Source organism: Mirounga angustirostris, unplaced genomic scaffold (genome assembly GCF_029215605.1).
Source record: "Mirounga angustirostris isolate CCGP_5_RB_7025 unplaced genomic scaffold, mMirAng1.0.hap1 SCAF_5, whole genome shotgun sequence".
NCBI classification, from domain to species: Eukaryota; Metazoa; Chordata; class Mammalia; order Carnivora; family Phocidae; genus Mirounga; species Mirounga angustirostris.
Genome location: NW_026991713.1, coordinates 110,008,661 through 110,031,343, shown reverse-complemented (window position 1 = coordinate 110,031,343; position 22,683 = coordinate 110,008,661). Strand labels below are relative to the sequence as shown.

Here is a 22,683-nt window from a genome sequence, read left to right as displayed (position 1 = left end):
AAAGATTTATCAGTTTTTTCAAAGAACATGCTTAGTTTCATCAATCTTCTCTGTGTTCTTTCACTCTATTTCATTTATTTCCACTCTGATCTTTATTATTTCCTTCCTTCTACTGGCATTGGGCTTTGTTTGTTCTTTTTCTAGTCCTTTTAGGTGTAAGATTAGATTGTTTATTTGAGCTTTTTCTTGTTTCTTGAGGTAGGCTATAAACTTCCTTCTTAGAACTACTTTGCCAAAGATTTTGATCCATTGCATTTCCTTTTTCATTTATCTCCAGGTATTATTTTTATTTCCTCCATAGCTGCTTTGTGGACCCATTGGTTGTTTAGCCTCCACATGTTTGTGGGTTTTTTTTTTTTTCCTGTTTTTTCTTGTAGTGGATTTCTAGTTTAATAGCATTATGGTCAGAAAAGACGCTTGATAGGATTTCAGTCTTCTTGAACTTCTTGAGACTTGTTTTGTGACTTAACATGTGATCAGTTTGGGAGAATGTTTCATGTGCACTTGAAAAGAATGTGTATTTTACTGCTTTTGGATGGAATGTTCTGTATATATCTGTTAAATCCATGTGGTCTAATGTGTCATTCAGAGCCACTGTTTCTTTATGGGTTTTTTGTCTGAGTGATTTATCCACTGATATAATTGGGGCGTTAAAGTCCTCTAGTATAATGATATTACTGTCAACTTCTCCCTTTATGTCTCAATATTTGCTTTATATATTTACGTGCTCCTGTCTTAGGTACATAAATATTTAAATTGTTATATCCTCTTGTTGGATTAATCCCTTTACCGTTACATATGCTTTTGTCTCTTTTACAGTCTGTGTCTTAAAGTCTGTTTTGTCTGATGTAAGTATGCTACCCCAGCTTTTTTTTCTTCCATTTGCATAGAATATCTTTTTCTGTCCCTTACCTTCAGTCTGTATGTGTTTTTAGGTCTGAAATGAGTCTTTTGTAGGCAGCATATAGATGGGTGTGTGTGTGTGTGTGTGTTTAATCCAGTCACCATATGTGTTTTGATTGGAACATATTTAGACCATTTATATTTCAAGTAATTATTGATAGGTATGTACTTACTGCCATTTCGTTGTTTTCTGGTTGTTTTTGTAGTTTTTTGTTCCTTCTTGTCTTGCCCTCTCTACCTGCATGGTCTGATGGCTTTCTCTACTGCTATGCTTGGATCCCATTCTCTTTATTTTTTTGTGTGTATCTGTAATAGATTTTTGGTTTGTGGATACCATAAGGTTCAGCTGTAAAATGCTATGTATGTAGCAGTCTCTGTTAAGTTGATGATCACTTAAGTTTCAACACATTGTAGCCCCCACTCCATCTTTTATATACTTGATGTCATAGTTTAATTTTTTTTATTTTTTATATATTTATTTATATTATTTTTATGTTTATTTTATCTCTTAACTAATATCTGTAGATACAGTTGATCTTACTACTTTTGTCTTTTAACCTTGGTAATAGCTTTATAAGTGATTTTCTGCTTTTAGTATGTTTGCCTTTCCCAGTGAAATTTTTTTACTTTCATAATTTTCTTCTAGTTATGATCGTTTCATTCCCATTTTAAGAGGCTTTTAATATTTCTTGTAAGACTTGTTTAGTGGTGATGAACTCCTTTAACTTTTGTTTGGGAAACAAACTCTCTTCAGTTTTGAATGATAAGCTTGCTGGGTAGGGTATTCTTGGTTGTAGGTTTTTTTCCTTTTAGCACTTTGACTATAGTCTGTAACTCTCTTCTGGCTTGCAAGATTTCTGCTAAGATCAGCTGATGGCCTAATGGCGTTTCCCTTGTATGTAACTATTTGCTTTTCTCTTGCTGCTTTTAAGAATCTCTCTTCATCTTTGGTATGAACATCCCTTGGTTCATCTTGTTCGGGGCTTCTGAGCTTCGTGGACCTAGATGTCTGTTTCCTCCCCTAGCTTAGGGATATTTTCAGCTATTATTTCTTCAAATAAGTTTTCTGCCCCTTTCTCTTTGTCTTCTCCTTCTATGACTCCTAGAATGTTATTGCTTGAGTTTGTCACAGAGGTCCCTTAACCAGTCTTCATTTTTTAAAATTCTTTTTTTCTCTTTTACTCTTCGGTTTGGGTGCTTTCTGTTTCCCCATATTCCAGATCACTGATTGTGCTTCTGCATTTTCTCATCTGCTCTTGATTCCCTGTAGTGTACTTTTCATTTTGGTTATTGTATTCCTCAGCTTTTTTAACATTTTCTGTTTTTTGTTGAACTTCTCACTGAGTTCATCCACCTTTCTCTCAAGTCTGGTGCATATCTTAATGACCATTACTTTGAGCTGCTTATTAAGTAGATTCCTTTTCTCTGTTTCTTTTAGCTCTCTTTCTCAAGTTTTATCTTTTCTTTTGTTTGGATCATGTTCCTTTGTCTCCTCATTTTGTCTGAATCTCTGTTTCTATGTGTGAGGTATGTCAGCTGTGTCTCCTGGTCTTGAAGGTAATGGCCTTATGTAGAAGGCATCTTGTGGGTCCAGCAGCACAGTTCCCTTTGGTCACCAGTACTGGGCACTCGCGGCGGGGGGTCCCTGTGTGGGCAGCATGTGCCCCCCCACCCCCGTAGTGACTGGGCTATGGCTGCCGTAGTCATACTGGTGGGCAGGGTTAGCTTCCAGCATAGCTGGCTGAGAGTCCTGGCTGCAATTGTTTTGGGCACACAGGTTCGCATGGCTGGCCCCCATTTCTCTGAGACAGGAGTTGCTTCAGAGGGGTGCTGGCCCCCACTGAGGCTGCCCACCAGGTATCTCAGATCTGGAGCTGCTTTAGAGGGGCACTTGCTAGGGTGGGCAGGTCGGGTGGGTTGGGTTCACAGGGAACACCAAGGCAGGGCATGTAGTGCTGGCAAGGTAGATGGAGACTGTCAGAACTGGCTCACTCAAGCGTCTGGCCCGCTGGCTGGAAGAAGGCAAGAGAAATGGCTCCTGCCAGCACTGCTGTTTTGGAGAAAATGCATAGAAGTCCCTGCTCCTTTAGCACACGCCATAAAATAAGTCAATAAATTTCCTTCATGTATAACCCAGCTGCTTTTCAAACTGCTGCCTCTTGGCTGGGTCTCAGACTAAGCAGTATAGTGCATTGGCCCTTTAAGAGTGGGATCTTGGTTTCCCATAGCCCTCTGACTCACCTGGAGTTAAGTCTGGATTTTCAGTGCTCCCACAATTAAGCACTGCTGGTTTTCAAACCAGGTGTCAAGGGGGTGGGGGCTCATATTCCCAGTGCAGGCCCCCCACTGCAGGGTCTGATTCCCTCTTTTCTCAAAGAGAGGGTCTTCAAGCTTGTAATATCCCTCCTGCTGGTAAGTCATGGGGCTGGGGGTTTGGTTCCCAACCATGTCTCTTCCCCTTACCCTTCTTGATGTGGCTTCCCCTTTAATTGTTGAGCTGTAACAGATGGAAGATCTGTTTAGCCAATCTTTAGGTGGTTTTCAGAGTGAGTTGCATCATGTGTAGTTGTAGCATTGATGTGTCTGAGAGAGGTGAGAGCAGGATCCTCTTTCTGCACCGTTTCCCCAAGATCTCCCCTACAGTTGGAGTTTTTATCCACAAAGTCCAGGAATCTCAAACTGTGAAACTAGCATAGTGACTGGTGATATGGCAAACTTATCCATCAGAAGCAAATAAGAAGTATTTCTGAAAAGATATGCCATCAGCCTGGGACTCTTTCATATAACACCACTGAAGATTTACTAACAACTCCAGATTACAAGACATTTGAGAATACAGTCTACCCTCAGGCACTGCACATAGCAAGGCTAAAAGCCAAGCACTCTGTGTAATACAACAGTCTTACAGCCTATAAAATAAGGATGCTTAAATGATACTAGCCATAAAAGAAGGCTTTAATTATAAGTTGAAAAACAGTGGGTGCCAGGAAAAAGCGGGTTTGTAAAAAGAGCTATATTTGAATTATAGAAGTAAGATGTATAGTCATTAAAAAAAACACTCAAAAAAATCTCTGAATAGTTCTTTAGAGATTAGATACAGTGTAAGAGAGCAAAGTGAATTGGAAAATAGATTTAGGAAACTTCCCAGAATGCAGAGAGATAATGGGGTTAAGATATCCCAACTTTGTTTTTCATGGAATACATATAGCTGGCAAGTTTATCCCAAAAGCCTTGTGTAATAATAAAGGGCTAAGAAGTTCTTCCTTGCTCTAAACGTCAAGAGTGTAGATAAAAATATAGTAACAGGTTTGGGCTCAGAGAGACAAATCAAGGAACAGAATAGAGAGCCCAGGTATAGATACTCGTGTGTGGAAGTTTGATAAATAAGTAATATTACACATCAGTGGGAAAAGATTAATTGGTGCTGTCCTTCTGGAAAAAGATTAAGTTAGAGCTCTTGTACGTGCGAGTTAATACTTCAGTACACAAAGTAAAACTATGAACTTTAGGGAAGTCACACCAGAATCTCTTTATTTGGATACAGAATGTTTTCTTAAGAAACAAAATGCGCAACCATATAGAAAAAGCTGGATATATTTTGCCAAGTTAAAATAACTTCTGTTTGCCCAGGGCCACTGTGTTATTTAAGGTAGGATGGACAATTGACAAGTAGTCCAAAAAAATGTAATAGCTTAGGTACAATAGAAGTTTATTTCCTGCTCCATGATCATTTAGAGGGAAATGTCAGATTGATGCATCGCTCTCTTCCATAAGGTGTTTTGGGGACCCAGGTCCTTCCATCTGGTGGCTTTGCTGTCTCTTAAGGCCATGGTATAGTCTGCATGCAGCTGGTGGAGGGGGAGAGTAGGGAAGAAGCGTGCCCATTTCTTAAAAGCCTCAGCTTGGCAGTGACACTTAGAACTTACATACCATGTTTGACAGCTGATCTCCTGTGTTAACAGAGCTACAGGGAGATGGGGAGGAGGGTAGACATGAGAGGAAATGTAGCTCTTCACTAGGCAGCTGCTTTGTAGCTAGGGTTCAGTTGCTGTGGACGAGGAGGATTGATGGGAGCGGATGTCTCTGTCTCTGAAACTATCGTGAAAACAGAAGTCAGAGATTGGAGAAGATATAAATGAAAACCGCAGGGAGATCCCATTTCCTATCCATCTGATTAGCAAGATGTCTGATAACACCACGTGTTGGCAAGGGTCTGGGGACTCAGGAAACACTTGAACACTGTTAGGTATCTACCACAGTACAGGGAGGAGTGGTGTGGAAGGATATTCGATAGCAAAGAGCAGAAACAACCACTGTGTTTCTCAGTTAAAAAAAAAAAAAAGATGTCAACTTCTCTATGACAGAATATTACTCACCTGTTAAAATGAATGAACTATATCTACATGTATCGAGCTAGGTATCTCAATATGGTATTGAATGAAAAATCCAGGTGTCGAGGGAACAGTGCCATTTATGTACATTCAAAAATAGCTTGTGTTGTTTATCAATGTATATATGTTTAAAAAAATGAAAATTGCATATGGGAATCTATTTGACAGTTTCAACATAATGTTTTTTCTTGGCAGAGAGGAAGGAGGATGGGTCTTTAGCCTTATCTCTGATGAATTATTTTATAAGATATTTGAAGCAAATATAACAGGCTAATATCTCTTTAATTTTGGTGTGGGTTGCAACTTACCATATTTTCTTTATTTTTTTTAAAAAAATGTTTAAAGTGTTTAAAATGGGACATTAATAATTAAAACATTTCAAAATTTTTAGAAGTTATAAAGAATGGGAAGATGTGGTTTATATATACAATGGAGTGTATTACTCAGCCATAAAAAAAGAATGAAATCCTGCCATTCGCAAAGACCTGGTTGGAGCTGGAGAGCATTATGCTAAGTGAAATAAGTCAGTCAAAGAAAGACAAATACCATATGATCTTACTCATATGTGGAATTTAAGAAACAAAACAAATGAGCAAAGGAAAAAAAGAAAAAGAGGCAAACGAAGAAACAGACTCTTAACTACAGAGAACAATTTGATGGTGACCAGAGGGGAGGGAGGTGGGGGGGATGGGTGAAGTAGGTGGTGGGAATTAAGAAGGGCACTTGTTGTGATGAGCACCAGATGATGTATCGAAGTGTTGAATCACTATATTGTACACCTGAAACTAATATTATACTTTCGGTTAACTGGACTTTGAATCAAAACTTAAAAAAACACATGAAAACAACTTTTGGCATTTCTTATCATTAGAATAGATAAGCACTGAATAGAAAGCAAAGATGAAAAGAGGGAGAGAGAAGTCCATTATTTCTTTTCTGATTTTATGGTTGACTAGATAGCTAGTCCTTAGTGCACAGGGGGTCTGTGTGTCCTTGTCCTGTACTAAGTACTCTTAAGGGAGTGCTAAAGTAATGGCAAAAATTAAATTGACAGAAACCTCAGCTGCCCAGCTAATGAGCAGTGAATGAAAGAGAGACAAATACTATTTTAACTTGCTTGATTGAATAGGTTGGCTGAAGTTTTCCCGTTCTATGATGTATGTCCTCATCTCTTTCCAAGGCTATTGACCTTTCTATAGGTTCGAATGACTTATACTCTTGCCATATTTTGTTTCCATACTGAGTATCTTTCTCCTGGAATGGGTGCTTACTTTAGTCAGTTTGATGAATGAATAAAACTCCAATTAGGGTAGTTTGCCCTTTCTTTTGTTTTCCAATAATTTGATGCACATGACGAAGTGTTATGTGGGTCTGGGTTACATAAAGAAAGAATGAACTAAGATGAAAACAGAAAAAATATTAGAAAACAAAAATAGTAAAACTAAGAAATCTAAAAGGTGGTTCCTTGAAAATACAGTAAAATCAATGTTTGTTAACGACTGAAGGGACGAAGGGTAGAAATAGAGAAAGCAAGATGCACCAAATAAGAAATGGTGATAAAGAAACATGTAGTAGAGGAAATTCAAAGACTCATAAGAGACTATTCTGCTTAAGTAGATTCAGAGAATTTTTTAAGGCCGGAAAAAATAATTTTCTAGGAGATGATATTTGCTGCACCTGACAATGGAAGAGATAGAAAAACCTAAATGGAGAAATTGCCATAAACGACCCAGAAGAAATAAAGTTGAGGGATAAAATGTATCAGATCCAGTTGGTTTCTCATGGGAATGCCATAAAATGTTTAAAGAGATCACTCTAGTAGCATTGAGATGTTTTCAGAACATATAAAAAGAAAGCTTCATAGTTTAAAAAAATAATGAAATGAGTGTAACACTGACAGCAAGATCCAATAAAGACAAGACCAAAAAAAAAAAAAAAGCCAGCCTCAGTTAAGAGTACTGATGAGGAAAGTCTGAATAAAATATTACCAGTGGATTCCACAGTGCATTAAGAGACCAAAGTATCCTAGCCAAGTGAAGGACATTGTGGGAATGCCACAATGGGATGGGTAGTATTTGGAAATCCATAAATAAATTCTATAAATAGAATTCCCATATTACCTGGTCAGATAGGAAAAACAATATGGTGATATATGATGGAAAGCATTTTGTGAGATTGAACTTTTTTTTTTTTTTTAAGCTCTTCATAGGGGGCGCCTGGGTGGCTCAGTTAAGCCTTGGACTCTTGATTCCAGCTCAGTTCATGATCTCAGAGTCATGAGATTGAGTCCTGCTTGGGGCTCTGCGCTCAGTGGGGAGTTGGCTTAAGATTCACTCCCTCTGCCCCTCCCCTTGCTCATGTTCATGCATGCTCTCTCAAATAAATAAATCTTTAACCAAAAAAATAAAAACAACCCTCTTCATACATTTAGAATGTATGGGTACCAATTTCACATATGATCTATGGCAATGTATAGCCAGAATTTATCTTATTAAAGGGAGAGACCAAAACAAGAACATCAACTCTCATCAGTTCTATTAATTTTATTTTTTCAGAGCTATTAGCCAAGAAAATTAGCCAAGAGAGTTTAGTGGGATAAAATTGGAAAGAAGGGCATACGGTTAACACTGTTGCCTCTGCTGTGTTGTTGTTTTGTCGGTTTTCCAGTTTTACATTTCCTCTTTCCTAATAAAGAGGGTTTTTTTTTTTTTTTTTTTTGAGAGAGATCATTATTTTTAAAAGAGGATCCCAGCCATTAGAATATTTCCATTTTTTTTTAAATCCCTACACAACATAGTAGGTCATTCCCAGCTACTCTTGGCTGCCATTGTGTCCCATGGATCTTCTTTTAAAACTCAGAATTCTCCTCTCCATGTTCTAAATAAATGAGGTAGATGGGTGTGTGTGCGTGCGTGCGCGCGCATGATGCCAGTTCTGGTTTGGCTACTATCAACATAGAGAATCAGACTACTGAGCAGTTATTTTCATTGCTTTTTAATATTCATGATAGAAGGCAGGAAAAGGGTTTTTACAGCTTTGGTTTATTTAATACCATGATTGGGTTCTTCTGTTTCCCTCTACACATCACTGAGAAGTTTCAAAGAATTGCATTGAGATTAGTCAAGCTCTATATACTCTCGTTATTCAAGTTCCCTTTCAAACAGTTTCTGTGATACGTGAACACAAAATAAATTATTGGCACCAGATTCAGAATTTTTTTACAAAAATCAAACACTTATTTTCAAGATATGTGTAGGTGAAGGTAATTATAGCTTTCCTATGAGAGTTGGTTACATATAGAGGCGCCGCAGTTGGTTGAACATCCAGCTCTTGGTTTTGGCTCATGATCTCTGAGGGTCGTGAGATTGAGCCCAGCTCTGTGTTCAGCTCGGAGTCTGCTTGTGTTTCTCTCCCCCCTCCTTCTCCCCCTCCATCCCGTGCGTGCGTGCGCGCGCACACACACACACACACTCTCTCTCTCTCTCTAAAATAAATCTTTAAAAAAAACTTTAAAGAATTGGTTACATATAGAAATTTTTATTGTAACTGACTTTTTCTGATGTAAGTGTAATTACAGAAAACAAACCCTTATGGACACATTATTTAGTGGACCGTAAATGTCTCTGTTTTCAAATGTCCTTTTTTCTTAAGAGTGTATTTTAAATATTTTGGCATGCCATTTTTTTAGGAGCTTGCTTTTTAATAATTGCCTATTTTGCTATCGTATGAAGCTAATTTAACCAGAGTCTCTCCTTCTCTCAGTCTTCTTTACTTCTGTCTCCTTTCTTTCTGCAGCTCCTTACACTTTGCTCTCCTTTTGTTGTTCAGGGGAGAAAAATGAAGTATGCTTTTATTACACGGTTAAGTCTGCAAAGGGAAGTGTTTAGTTAAATGAGATTTTGCAGATTTGGCAATACATGATATTTAGTAATTAGATGCTGTGTCTTTGGTTACGTATTTGTCTGTTGGGTTCTAAAGGGTGACCACTCAGGGAAATTGGCCAAGCTATATCAGAATGAATTTTTCTGGTGTGTAAAGGCAAGTTACAGAGCATTTGATAAAAAGCTTTGCCGTGTTATTCGATGTGAAAGCCACTAGCCTCATGTGGGCATTTAAATTTGAATTAATAAAAATTAAATAAAATTAAAAATTTTAGTTCCTTAAGTAAAGTAGCCACAGTTCAAGTGCTCAGTAGGCACATGTGGCTAGTGACTAATCATGTTGGACAAGCAGGTACAGAACATTTTCAACGTTACAAAGAGTTCTGTGGGACAACCTTGGGGTGAAGTTTATATGTGTTACCTGTTTATTATATTAAAATTTAAAAATCATTTTTGTTTTTAATTTTCTTCCTGGTTATTATAAATGCTAATAAAAGTCAGTGATTTTGGAAACTATGAACAGCTCAAAATTAGAGTAATTTTTGCTTTCCTACCAACTTAATATTTAAAATTACATCCTGAAGTAAAACATGTATCAACATAGGGTTACCAGCATTTAGAAATTCTAGGAAAACACTTAAAAATTCCTTTTTTTTTTTTTTTAAGATTTTACTTATTTGAGAGAGAGAGAGAGAAAGCACAGAGGGAGAGTGAGAGGGAGAAGCTGACTCCCTACTGAGCAGAGAGCCGGACATGGGACTCGATCCTAGGACCCAGAGATCATGACCTGAGCCGAAGGCAGACGCTTAACCAAGTGAAACACCCTGGTGCCCCTAAAAATTCTTGATATAATGCAAAGTCTCAAGGTGGGCAGGGTAGGAGGATGCTCTCAAATCACTTGGGTGAAGATCTAAAGAAGATGATGTGAAAAGAGGGGCTCTTTTTTTTTTTTAAAGATACTCAGAAGAAGCAAATTAAGCAGAGAAATAATGTATTTATTTAGGGATATAATTTTAAGTTGTAATTACAATATGGTCTCGATATAAATTAATCTGGAAAAATTAAGAAATGCTGGAAAGAAAAAATACAGGGAGGGGTGGAGAGGAGCCATCCCTAATCCTGCAGTCATTGGAAATAGCCAGTATTACTTGTCACATATCCGCCCAGCCTCCTCTCTGTCCCGTTCATCCAGCAGTGAGTGAGGTCGGTGAAGGAGGCAGCCGAGATGTTAATCTGAGAGGCAGGCATAGGGAGTGAGGAAGAACTCTGACATTGAGCCAGATGGCCTGAGTTTTAAGTCTCAGCTCGACTGCTTCTATCTGTGGGACCATAGCAAGTTATTTATTTATCTCCTGTATATCTGCTTATCTATAAAATGGGATGATGGTGCCATCTGCCTCTTAATATTCTTGTGAGGGTTAAGGGATTAAAATACTAAACTCACTGAAGACTATATTACTGATAGTACCGATGACTTTTTTTTTTTTTTTTCCTGGTCACTATTATGTAGGGAATACAGACCCATGGTAAGTACCTAATAAGCACCTAATAAGTATGAGCCTCTATATTTACTGTTGCAGGGAAGCAGACATTGAAACAAGAAAGCTAGATGAGTTGTACGAGCGGCTAAGCTCAGTATTCAATGATAGTGTTTGTTGAGGTGACCTAATTTTTGATAAAGACTCAAGTAAAATTAATTTAGCTCTTAGGTTGGATGGTTTTGTTTTAAATTATACTTTTAATAGTTTCGCACATCAAATCTTGCTCCTTTTATAGCTTGTATTCTTAAAAGTTTGTTTATTACCCTACTGTGATTAATGTTTGAAGGTTCTAAGATTTTAAATAAAAATGTGGCCCTGATAATTCTGTTAATATCATAAGTGTCAAAATTCTTTCCCTGATACTTTGCATTGTGGGCCAGGTTGCCAAAAAGGTAATAGAATCCTCTCTTAGCAATAGCATCTGGCTAATCAAAATAAAATCTATCTTCCAGACTTTTTACAAGAGAGTTTGGTTAGCTGTGAGTCTAATTAAAGAGTCGATTACTTGATACCTATGAGTGTATTACTTGATACCTACTAAAAACTGGAAATTCTGAGGTGTCACTGTTTTTTATATAGAGTGGGGGGTAATTTCTTCAACTATAAATAAGAAGAGGTTCAAATAAGTTTTCAAGTATAACATTTTAAGGGCACCTGTGTAAGAGCTGAAATGGATAGAACTTAAGAGCCAACAGTTTTGCATTTGTCAAAGCGTCTTGCATTTCTTAATGACAATACTAGATTTTTTAAGAAACTCGGTTTGTCTTATAATGCACTAAAATATATTCTTGCCTCTGTGGTTTTGGGCGGAATGATGGGAAAGGAAGGACCAAGTTATTATTTGGTAATATAATTTTACTTATTTTACAGTAAGAAAATTATGTCAGCAAAACAGTTATGAGTAATGTCTTTATGAGCAATCCCTTTGCTTCTTAGAAGTTTGAATTTGGAGGGGAAAGGTTGACAATTTAGAAAAAAAAAAAAGCCTAAAAGGAACAGCATGCTGGGAAAAGCATTCCTGAAGCATGCCATGTTCCCGTGTTCTTAGTGGTGATCATATACCAACCTGTCAGGATGGGGCTGCTGGCTTATCACTTTGTTCCAATCATCATTTATGTGTTTAGCAGGAATATAAACTACAACCGATAAAGTATTGGAGCAATAAATTTTAGAAATGACAGATTTTATAAAACTAACATAATTATTCAGGGGAAAAACAAAGGTTTAGCTTTTATGTTCTATTTGATAATAACCCCTCCCATTTGACATCACATTAGAAACACTGGACCATAGATGAATTACACATGCACATTTGTCATCTGTAGGTTTATAGAAACATAGAATTTTTGTTTGAAGGTTTAGTGGATCAGTTTCTATACGCAGTGATAAAAATCTTCAAATATCTCACTGTTTGCTAGCAGGTGAACTTCTATTCATTCACTTGTGTTTCTTCCAGATTCATGAAAAACTCCACTACTATGAGAAGCAGAACCCCGTGCCCATCCTCCACGGCGCAGCGGTCTTGGCCGATGATGTAAGTGTGCCTTTCTGAGCTCCCTGGGACGCGGCTCCTTGGGACCCTGCACCTTTGTGAGCCTGGCCCGGGGCAGAGCTCATCCTGCGCCAGACAGTTGTGTGCGATCCTAGGAGTGAAAACCAGGAGAAGCTGCAAATGTTTCCCAAAGTCCTGTCATCACGGAGCTTATGCGGATACTATACTGATTTTCATTCACTTTCCTGCTCTAAAATTTTTGCCTGGACATAACCCCCTCATTCTACCTTGGTAACTGCGTACGAGAACTTTTAGCCTCTAACTCTCCGGGGAGAGAGAGAAGCTGTCAACTAGTGGAGTTCTGAGAAAGTCACAGGCAGGAGGAATGCTTTGGAGAAATAAAGACAAATGAGATAGGTCTATCGCTGACGGTGCTAAAAAATGACAGATACTAGGATAGGAACGAGGCCTTATGAAATACATAAAAAGACAGGATTGTTTTTAAAATGGGTTATAAAGCATAGTAATGATTTATGGATATCAGACCTCTCCAAATTACCTTCATAACCAAAAAATAAATTTTAGCAGCAGTTGGCATTGATGGAGTAGTTAATTTCCTGTAGCTATAATTTTATTTTCAATCTGGGGGAGGGAACTACCTTGCTGTTTCTTACTGTTAGCTTTCAGACTTGGGTGAATTGAAAGCACACCTGGATAAACTATAAAGGATGCTAAGCCAGACGAGAAATAGGTCTCGGGTGAAGGCGGGTTTTAGCGATATCCTGTAGCTTATCTGTTGCTTTTTAAATTTTTTGCTCGGTTATGATAAAACAAGCCATTGTTCAGTTTAGTAAAATATTGGGGCCATAGAATAAAAAAAAAAACAAAAAACAACTGACCATCTTCAGAAGTTGATTTTCTTATATATATGTTTTCTATTTTAATTTAGATAATAAAGCACATGTAATAAATCTCCCAAGTGGTTTGCTATTTGTTTGTTTTGTTATTTGTTTAGTCCTCAGTCTCCCTTCCAGTTTTATCCACAGAGATTAGATTATAGGGATGTCTCGGGTTATGTGTTTAATGAGGAAGCTTACTCCTCTGCCTTAATAGAACCAAACTTTTTGAAGTGAAGGTGAGCAAAGGTTTAGAGAGAATTCTAGTAAGCTGCAGTTGGCACTTGAGAAAGTCTTAAAAATCACTTTAAAAACATTTACTATTGAGGGTTTGGGGAAATATTTGTTACTCTCCAATGTGATTGAGGCCCAATCATATTATGACAATATTGCTTTTTAAAAGAATTAGAGACTGTTAGGTAAATAGGGTAAAATGTAGCATTTTCTAATTCATCAGAGCAATATATGTAAATTTAAAAAATATTGTTACAAAGTGCGTAGAGAATGCAGAGAGCCTTTTGTGACTTTTTTGAGTTAACAGTTATTTATAATGATTATTTTACCTTGAAAAACAAAAATTTTACCTTGAAGAAGTAAAATCACTTTTTGCAGTGTAACCAATGAATATATCAGTTTTATCAGGTTTTATTTTTGTGTATAATTTATATGATGTCCTTCTTTTAGAGAAAAATCTTTTTCCAGAGATCAGAACAATTATTTTTAGCTTGGGAGAAACAATAGGAGCAAAGAGAAATTTCATGCAGTGTTTTAAGAAGGGTTTTTAAATGAAAATATATATACGTATTTTGAATTCTGTACTGTGTATATCACAATTGTAATTTCTTTTTCTACTTGGTCTTGCTTTTCTTCTTAGGAAATTATATGATCCTTACTATAGCCTAAAGTGGAATAGAGTGTTGATAGGAAGGTCTCTTTTAAAGAACATGAGGCGTGTTAAAAGTTCCAACCCTTTCTTTAGCTAGAACCAGCAAATGGGAATTCTTGATCATTATAGTAGAATATAGTCAGCATTTCTGTTCCCAGAGTACTTGTCAACCTATTGTAAGTCATTCTATGATTAACCTGGTTTATACTTAACGGATTTTTTTAGTCTGTGTAGGTAAACATAATCAGAGTTTCAGACCATTTGCTCTATTAGAGACATTCTAGTTCTTTTTCCTCCAGCTCTAAATAGCAAGCTACTGTGGGTTTTTGGAAACCTTGTGAATTTCGCCACCTCATTCAGAAACTTTTTTTTTTTTTTTCATTTTTTTCTTTCTCTTTCTTTCTCTCTCTTTTTTAAAAATAGTGTCAAAGCCTGATCCAGTCCTTTTTACAAGTGGTCCTTTGTTTGCATGTAAAAGGCCGTTCCTTAAGATGAAGCGCAGGGGTTTGCCCTTATTGCAATAAATCAGAGAAGGTGATCTGGCTGATGGGATTTTTTGAGTTATACTCAGCCAAGATCCTGGGCTGGGATCTGGGCTACCAAGGGCCTGAAAAGAGGAGCAATGATTGATGGTCTGTTTTCTTTCATGCTGACTTCTTAATCACTGGAAAGTGGCAAGATAGATTCTCAGTTGTCACACATGGAGCCACACCATGCTCTTACTAAATGTTCTGTCAATGTGCTGTCCCTTGCAGTTGGCTGAAGAGCTTCAGAACAAGCCATTAAACAGTGAGACCAGAGAGCTGTTGAAACTACTGTCAAAACCCAATGTGAAGGTGAGGACGTGTAATAAATATCTTCCAGAGGGGCCACTTTCTGAGACTTCAGATGAATTTTATTTTGAGCATCAATTTTCAAGTGAATGTATTTTCAAATAGTGTGCAGTATTTTCATAACCCAAATTCCATTAAGGAAAACAAGTTGAGCTTTTGATGATAATGTGACCAAGTACAGAATACTGTAATTGGGAAGCTCAGGATTTAAGTCAGTGAATATGTCACTTCAAGTCAGTTTCTTTTTAAACGAAGGTAAGAGTACAGAATACAGAACCTACTAGTGATTTTGTTTAGGCTCATTTTACTTGGTTAGTGAAAGATATTCCAATATATTTGACAGCTATATCTATTTTTTTATAGGATCATTTCAGCTTTCCTCTTTCCCCTCCCTCTTTGTCTTCCCCATCTCCTCTCCCTCTACTGATTCATGTTTTATATATATTACTATTTTACAGAGAAGAGCAGTTTCCCAGTGTAAAATACTAGTAAAATACCAGTAGACAGATTCCAATTCTCCTTGCCATTTTTTTATTGAAGAATAGTTGACATAACAATATTGTATTAGTTTCAGATGTACAACATAGTGATCTGATATTTATATACATTACAAAATGGTCACCACAATTAGTCTAGTTACTATCTGTCGCCGTACAAAGTTGTTACAATATTATAGACTATATTTTCTTTGTGGTATATTACATTCCTGTGTCTTATTTATTTTATAACCGGAAGATTGTATCTCTTAATCTTCTTCACCTATTTTGCTCCTTCCCTTGCCATTTTTCTTCCAGGTATATCATTTATCTTTCCTCCAAAGGTGCTTGGTCAACAGAAGTCATTTAAAAAATTTCCTGTTAATTCTAAGGTCATTAATGCACTATATCCTATAACCTGTACATTTTGGACTTGATACTGCTGCAATTACATGTGAAGTATTATCCATGAGTCAGAATTACATGTAGATTATGTAATTAAAATGATCAGTTATCTTTTTTTTTTTTTTAAGATTTATTTGAGAGAGTGCAAGTGGGAGGGAGGGGCAGAGGGAGAGGGAGAATCTCAAGCAGACTCCCTGCTGAGTGTGGAGTCCAACATGGGGCTCGATCTCACAACCCTGAGATCATGACCTGAACTGAAACCAAGAGTTGGATGCTCAACTGACTGAGCCACCCAGGTGCCCCAAAATGATCAGTTATCTTATGATGATTTCTATGAAGCATATGTAGGCTGTCGGATGAATATTTCTGCCTTGGTGCAAAAATTGATTTCTGCCTTCCTTGAAAAATCTCCTTTGCTATAATAGTCTTAAATTAATGGTCAGAAAAGATAGTATTAAATAAAAGATGAGATGAAAACATATACAAGCTATAATTCCTAATCCTTAGAAGTAAAGTAAATGCTGTCAAGAATAAGTGGATTATAATTAGTAATTTAGAGTAATTGACTTATACTGGTACAGAGGAGATTGGTTGAATTTTAGTTCTAAAAGAATAGGGATCAGCTTAGAGCAAAATAGTTCCTTGAAATTAAAGACAAAGTATGTAGAAAGGTAAAAGACAAATCTCAGAGTAAGAGATTCATAGGTAGAGAAGGTTCTGAAATGTCTTCATTTGGTCTCAGAGTACACATGCAAAGTTAATATGAGCCAAAGAATGGTGAGGTTAGCTGTGAGCAACTTGTTAAACTCCTCGTTGAGAGTGCTATCTTGGTTTGAGTATTAGAAATTGAAGAAGAATGTTCCTGACAAAAAACAACAACATGATTTTGGTATTCTTTTCAAGAGTGTTTGGAATGGAATAGCTAATAAAGAAGAGATTATACTGGATGGAAACTGGTATTTGGCTCGAGAGGGAGGTTATAATTTTAGATGGTATTCAGCACCATTGGATACAACCTTATAATTAAATCCTGGAACTTTGTTACGGTGAAAATATTTTAGACGAATACTTTTTAAATTTTTTATGTTTATATAGCCATGTGATAAGAGAATAGGTGAGACGTCAGCATGAAAGATGTATTTTCAGGAAGTGATGTGTGGGAAGTGGGTAGGATTGCAGACGCAAGATGTCTCAGTTGGCAGTGACCGTTTCTAGTTAGCCAGCCCTGGGGCGGGGGAAGAATCTTTCTTCCCTTTATGACCTAACATTTAACATTGCTTTCCTTGAAATCAATTACATTAACTACCATCAATTTGAATTTCACTTTTTTTAGGTAATTACTTTAAGAAGTCATTTAGTAAACGAAAATATTTGCTTTCCTTTTTTTTTTTTTTAAAAGCAGAAGCAAGGTATAGCAGAATATGACAGGTATACATGAATTATAAGTTGAACTGACAGTTTAAATATGAAAAGCATTACTCCAGGGTGTTAATTTGAATACTGTTTTTTAACTTTTAGTGGAGAAGGGAAGTAATTATTTGCTTGTTAAAGAGGGCTGTTTCATTTAAAATATTTAGTTCACAGTAGTGAAAAGAAACCTGCACCTCCAAAGTAATAATGATTTTTGTAAACACACACAGATCTATACAGCCAAATACATAGCCACTATGAGAAGGATGATACTTGTATCCTACAGACCTGCTGATTCCTTTTTGAAAAGTTTTAAAACTTTCTCTGGTTATTTGTGTCACTAGAGTCAGATCTTCATTCGTTCTCAAGTGTCCAGTGCCTACTATGTGCCGGGCCCTGTAGATACAACTTGCAGAAGATTCGTGAAGGTTAATGAAGCTGACGGGAGAAATACAGGGTGAAAGAACACATGAAATACTGTGGAGGGAGCGCCTGGGTGGCTCAGTTGGTTAAATGTCTGAATCTTGGTTTCAGCTCAGGTCATGATCTTGGGGTGGTGGGCATGGAGCCTGCTTGGGATTCTCTCTATTCCTCTCTCTCTGCCCCTCCCCTAGTTCACGCTCTCTCTCTCTCTCAAATAAATAGATAAAATCTTAAAAAAAAAACAACACCATGGAAATCAGAGGAGGAATGCTAAATCTAAATTTGGGGAGGGAGGAGGGAGTGGGGGAAGGGTTGAAGAAAACTTGCCAGAGGAAGTGGCATATAAATTGAGCCCTGACGATTGAGTTTGAGGTAACCAAAAGAAGGAATAGGAGAGATGAGTTGAGGGGATGTGAAAATAGATTTTTTTTTAAAGATGTATTTATTTTAGGGAGAGAGAGGGTGGGGGGAGGGGCAGGAGAGAGAGAATCTCAAGCAGACTCCCACTGAGCAGTGAGCTGAATTTGGGGCTTGATCTCACAACCCTGAGATTGTGACCTGAGCCAAAATCAAGAGTCAGATGCTTAACCGACTGAGACACCCAGGCGCCTCTGAAAATAGGTATTTTAAATAAGGTGAATAGTATGTGAATCCCCTTAAAGAGAATAACTTGTCCAGTTTGAGGATGAAAATAAGTTCAGTGTGGTTGAACAGTAGCTTGTGGAAGAGGAGGGGGCAGGAGTTCAGAGCTGGACAGGGGATCTTTTGAGTAGGGGGGCCATGTACGTCTGGTTTGCCCAAGAACAGTCTGGTTTATGCCTGTAGTTCCAGCATGATTATTAATAGCCTCCTTTCCATTTCAGTTGTTTCCTTCTTTAGAGGATAAATTGTAGGGCCCCCCTTATTGTGAGCATATTACAAAGTTTGGATTTCATCCTAAGAGCAGTGGAAAGTCATTGAAAGGATTTAAATAGGCAAGTGACACAGTTGCTCTAGCATACAGATTCTTGGAATGGTGGGGTGGTGGTAGGGTGGGAGGAGTGGGTGCTGAATGGAGTAAGGCCAGCTGGAAGCCTGTGGAAGTAATTCAGGTGAAACATGATTATGGCCTTAGTGAAGGCTGTGAGGGATGGATGGAGTGGGGGATGGGTGGAACTGGACAGAGCTTCAATACATGGTATTGGCACAAGTGGTTACTTATTGGGAAAAAATAATATAACCAAATATAATGCATATTATATGTAATATACAATGAATTCCAAATAAATGAAAGATTTGAGTATAAAAAATTGAACCATAATCATGGGATGGAGAAGAAACACTCACAATCTCAGGAACAGATAAACAGACAGACACACATAGGAAAAGTAAAAGAGAAAATCCATGAATGTGGTTAGAAGGAATAATTTTATAAACAGTCTACATTTGTCTTTAATAAAGTGATAATTTATTACTTTGACTTTAATTTTACTTTTTACAAAGGGACTTGATAAAGACTTTTGAAAGTAAACAGGACATTTTTTTGATAATGCATAATTGTATTTTTAATTCAAACTATGGAGAAAGTAGAAGTTCCTATCTTCATTGCTCTGTGAAGATGAACATCATCCCATATGTTTAATGACTTTCTATTTTGTCTGTGAAGTGTGTGTTCATATACCTTTTAGGGACAACTACTGTTCATTGGCTGCATTATTTTTCCTTTTTGCATACAGAAATATTACCTATACATTTTTTCTTTTAAGATTTATTTATTTAGGGGCACCTGGGTGGCTTAGTCGGTTAGGCATCTGCCTTCGGCTTGGGTCATGGTCCCAGGGTCCTGGGATTGAGCTCCGTGTTGGGCTCGTGCCTCTTCCTCTCCCCTCCCCCTGCTTGTGCTCTCTCTCTCTCTCTCTCTCTCTCTCTCTCAAAAAAAAAAAAAATTACTTGAGGGAGAGTGAGGGGGCAGAAGGGGGAGGGAGAGAGAGAATCTCAAGCAGACTCCCTACTGATAAAGCCCAACTCGGGGCTTTATCCCACAACCCTGAGATCATGACCTGAGCTGAAATCAAGAATTGGACGCTTAACCAACTTCGCCACCCAGGCGCACCTACATTTTTTTCATTATAAATAGAATGCACTATTTTTGTTTTGTTTTGGGGATTTTTAACTTTTTTTTTTTAAAGATTATTTATTTGAGAGAGCGAGAATGAGAGAGAGCACATGAGAAGGGGGAGGGTCAGAGGGAGAAGCAGGCTCCTCGCTGAGCAGGGAGCCCGATGCGGGACTCGATCCCGGGACTCCAGGATCATGACCTGAGCCGAAGGCAGTCACTCAACCAACTGAACCACCCAGGCTCCCGATTTTTAACATTTTGATATTTTGTGGACTTGTTTTCGGAGCAATGTAATTGTCCACCTCTAAGAGATAAGTTAGATAACTTTGCTTTTTAAATAGCACTGTAATGCATTATCTCTTGCATATTTCAGAATTTTATTGGGTCAATAGTTGCTGGTTAAAATATCTGTACAGTTAAAATTTTGATAGTGATTGCCAACTTGTCCTTTGCAACAATCTGGACAGGTCCTCTCAGTGTGCAGTGCCCGCAGGTGTGCATGAGAAGGTCCTTTCCCCCTATGTCCTCAGAAGCCCTGTTTAATTTTCTTTTTCAGTTTTGTTAATCGATCACCACTGGAATATATGTCAACACTTTGTGTATACATCTTGCCACCCTCAAGTCTCCAACAGTTAAGAAATGCTTGTCATTTTGTAACCATTGTCTCACCTGAGGGCTGTCAAAGAGTTAAAGATTACATCCAGGGCATCTGGGTGGCTCAGTTGGTTAAGCGACTGCCTTCGGCTCAGGTCATGATCCCGGAGTCCCGGGATCGAGTCCCGCATCAGGCTCCCTGCTCGGCAGGGAGGCTGCTTCTCCCTCTGACCCTCCCCCCTCTCATGTGCTCTCTGTCTCTCTCATTCTCTCTGTCTCAAATAAATAAATAAAATCTTTAAAAAAAAAAAAAAAGATTACATCCAGTTGTTAAATCTCTGAATCGAGATGCACCTGGGTGGCTCAGTCAGTTAAGTGTCTGACTCTTGGGTTGTAGACTGAGCCCTGCTTTGGGCTCTGGGCTCAGTGCAGAGTCTGCTTGAGATTCTCTCTCCCTCTCCCTCCACGCTCACTTGTGCTCTCTCTCTCTCAAATAAATAAATAAATAAATAAATAAATAAATAAATAAATATTGACATATAATGTGTTATTTGTTTCAGGGGTACAGGTCTGTGATTCGCCAGTCTTACACAATTCACAGTGCTCACCATAGCACATCCCCTCTCCAATGTCCATCACCCAGCCACCCCATCCCTCCCACCCCCCTCCACTCCAGCAACCCTCAGTTTGTTAGTATTTTTTAAAAATCTGTGAATTGATCAGTCAGTCGCCATATCCAAACAGTAAGTAATAACTACTCTTATTACTCAATAATGTTTATAAAATCCAGTCTTATTGTCCAAATCTTAAAGTCCAGGAAAAGTAATGAAGCATCAAAGAAACAGCAGATGGTGAGAAAAAGGAAGTGGGGTAATGAGTAGCAGAAGGCCTCAGTAGATGTGATAGGGTGTGGGAGCTTCCTGCAGTGATAGAGTGGAGAAGAGCAATAATGTTTGTGGCCTTTGGGGGAGCTGATGAAAGGATGAGGATCTCTACAGAGACTTTGTTTCTAGGGGAAGCAAAGAGAGTCATTAATAATAAGAACCACTCCTAGGCATCACATGGCCACATTAAAGGCAAATCATCATCTATGAATCATCATTCAGAGGCTCGTTTTTTGATAAAACAGTGAAGTGACATCATCTCTAGAATATGGTATTATAATTTAGGAAGTTGGGGAAAATTTGGTAGGTTTTAAAAAGGCAAAAAATAAAAAGATTTGTTGTAATTTTTCAGCTTTCCAAAACGTGCATTTACCAGAAATTACTCATTGCCTGAGCATGTAGAATGGATGAGACTTCATTTAAGCATGCAAAAGGGAAAAGTGAAGCTTCCTTCTGGAGGAATAAATCAGTGTTACTCATTCTTATGAGTTAGATACTTAATTCTGTTGACCTGACAGATACTAAAACATAGAATTGACTCCAGGGGGTCCAAAGCAGTGAAAGTCTGTGCGCCTGATGAGTTATAAGGCCTGGTATTCAATTTCCTGCATAGTCTTCTGAGCAACAGGTAAACCCATCAGTTCTGATTGGGGTGACTGTGGCATATGGAAATACAATTTTCTTATTTAGGTGTGTTGCCTTTCAAAAGGACAATCTGTATATTGAAGAATAAAGTCATCACAGTTAAAACAGGCAAATAGAATACAAAGTTACTTTTAGTTGTCCAAAATAAAAATGTTGCTAACCAAATATATTTGTAAAGCAAAACTATTAAAGAATTAGGAACTCAATATCTATGAATATTAAAAATATATTTTGGAATCCAGACATGGAAATGAATACAAAACTAAAGAGGAAGAATACATAGCTGCTGCTGTTAGTATTGTCTATCAACTATGATAATCATTTTATTTTAAAAGATGTTTATTAGTGATCTCTATTAGTCTTATCTCTGTGCAAGATAGTTATCATAGATACCCACAGTGAATATTTCTGATGTTTTTCATTCAACTCTTTATAGATCCATATCCCATCCACTGTCTGTTCCTATCTTCCTGTCTGAAAAACTCCATATACCATTTTTTGTAGTGCAAGTCTCCTGGTGATGAATTCCTTCAACTTTTTTTATGTCTTTAAAAAGTCTTTATTATCCCTTCATTATTAAAAGATATTTTTGCTGGGTATAGAATTTTAGGTTGCTGGTTTTCTTTAAGTATTTAAAAGATGTTGCTCTTTTATCTTGTAGCTCATATTGTTTCTGATGTGTGTTATCTTTTTAAGCTTTTTTCCTTTGGCTGATTTTAAGATTTTTTCTTTCTCCCTGGTTTTAAGCAATTTGGTGTTATTTCTTTTTATGGTTTTTTTTTTGTGCTTGGATATGTTGAACTTCCTGGCCCTGGGGGCTTTTTCTCCCCCCATCAAATTTGGAATATTTTATGCCATATTTCTTCAAATATTTTTTTTAACACCTCTCCTTTGGAGATGCCAATTAGGTGTATATAAGTTGTCC

At 37.5% G+C, this 22,683-nt stretch overlaps 1 protein-coding gene across 5 annotated transcripts in view; it reads left to right on the top strand.

The window, feature by feature from the left end:
• The window catches only part of MPP7 (MAGUK p55 scaffold protein 7), a 367,939-nt gene that overhangs the window by 229,098 nt on the left and 116,158 nt on the right, over positions 1-22,683 (top strand). For 4 of the 5 annotated variants that reach the window (XM_045874225.3, XM_064591872.1, XM_045874223.3 and 1 more), the window contains exons 4-5: positions 12,173-12,250; positions 14,746-14,826. In XM_045874225.3, the coding sequence (XP_045730181.2) occupies positions 12,173-12,250; positions 14,746-14,826 (159 nt within the window). The remainder of the gene's footprint in view (positions 1-12,172; positions 12,251-14,745; positions 14,827-22,683) is intronic. The other variant, XM_064591873.1, reaches the window with a different exon arrangement.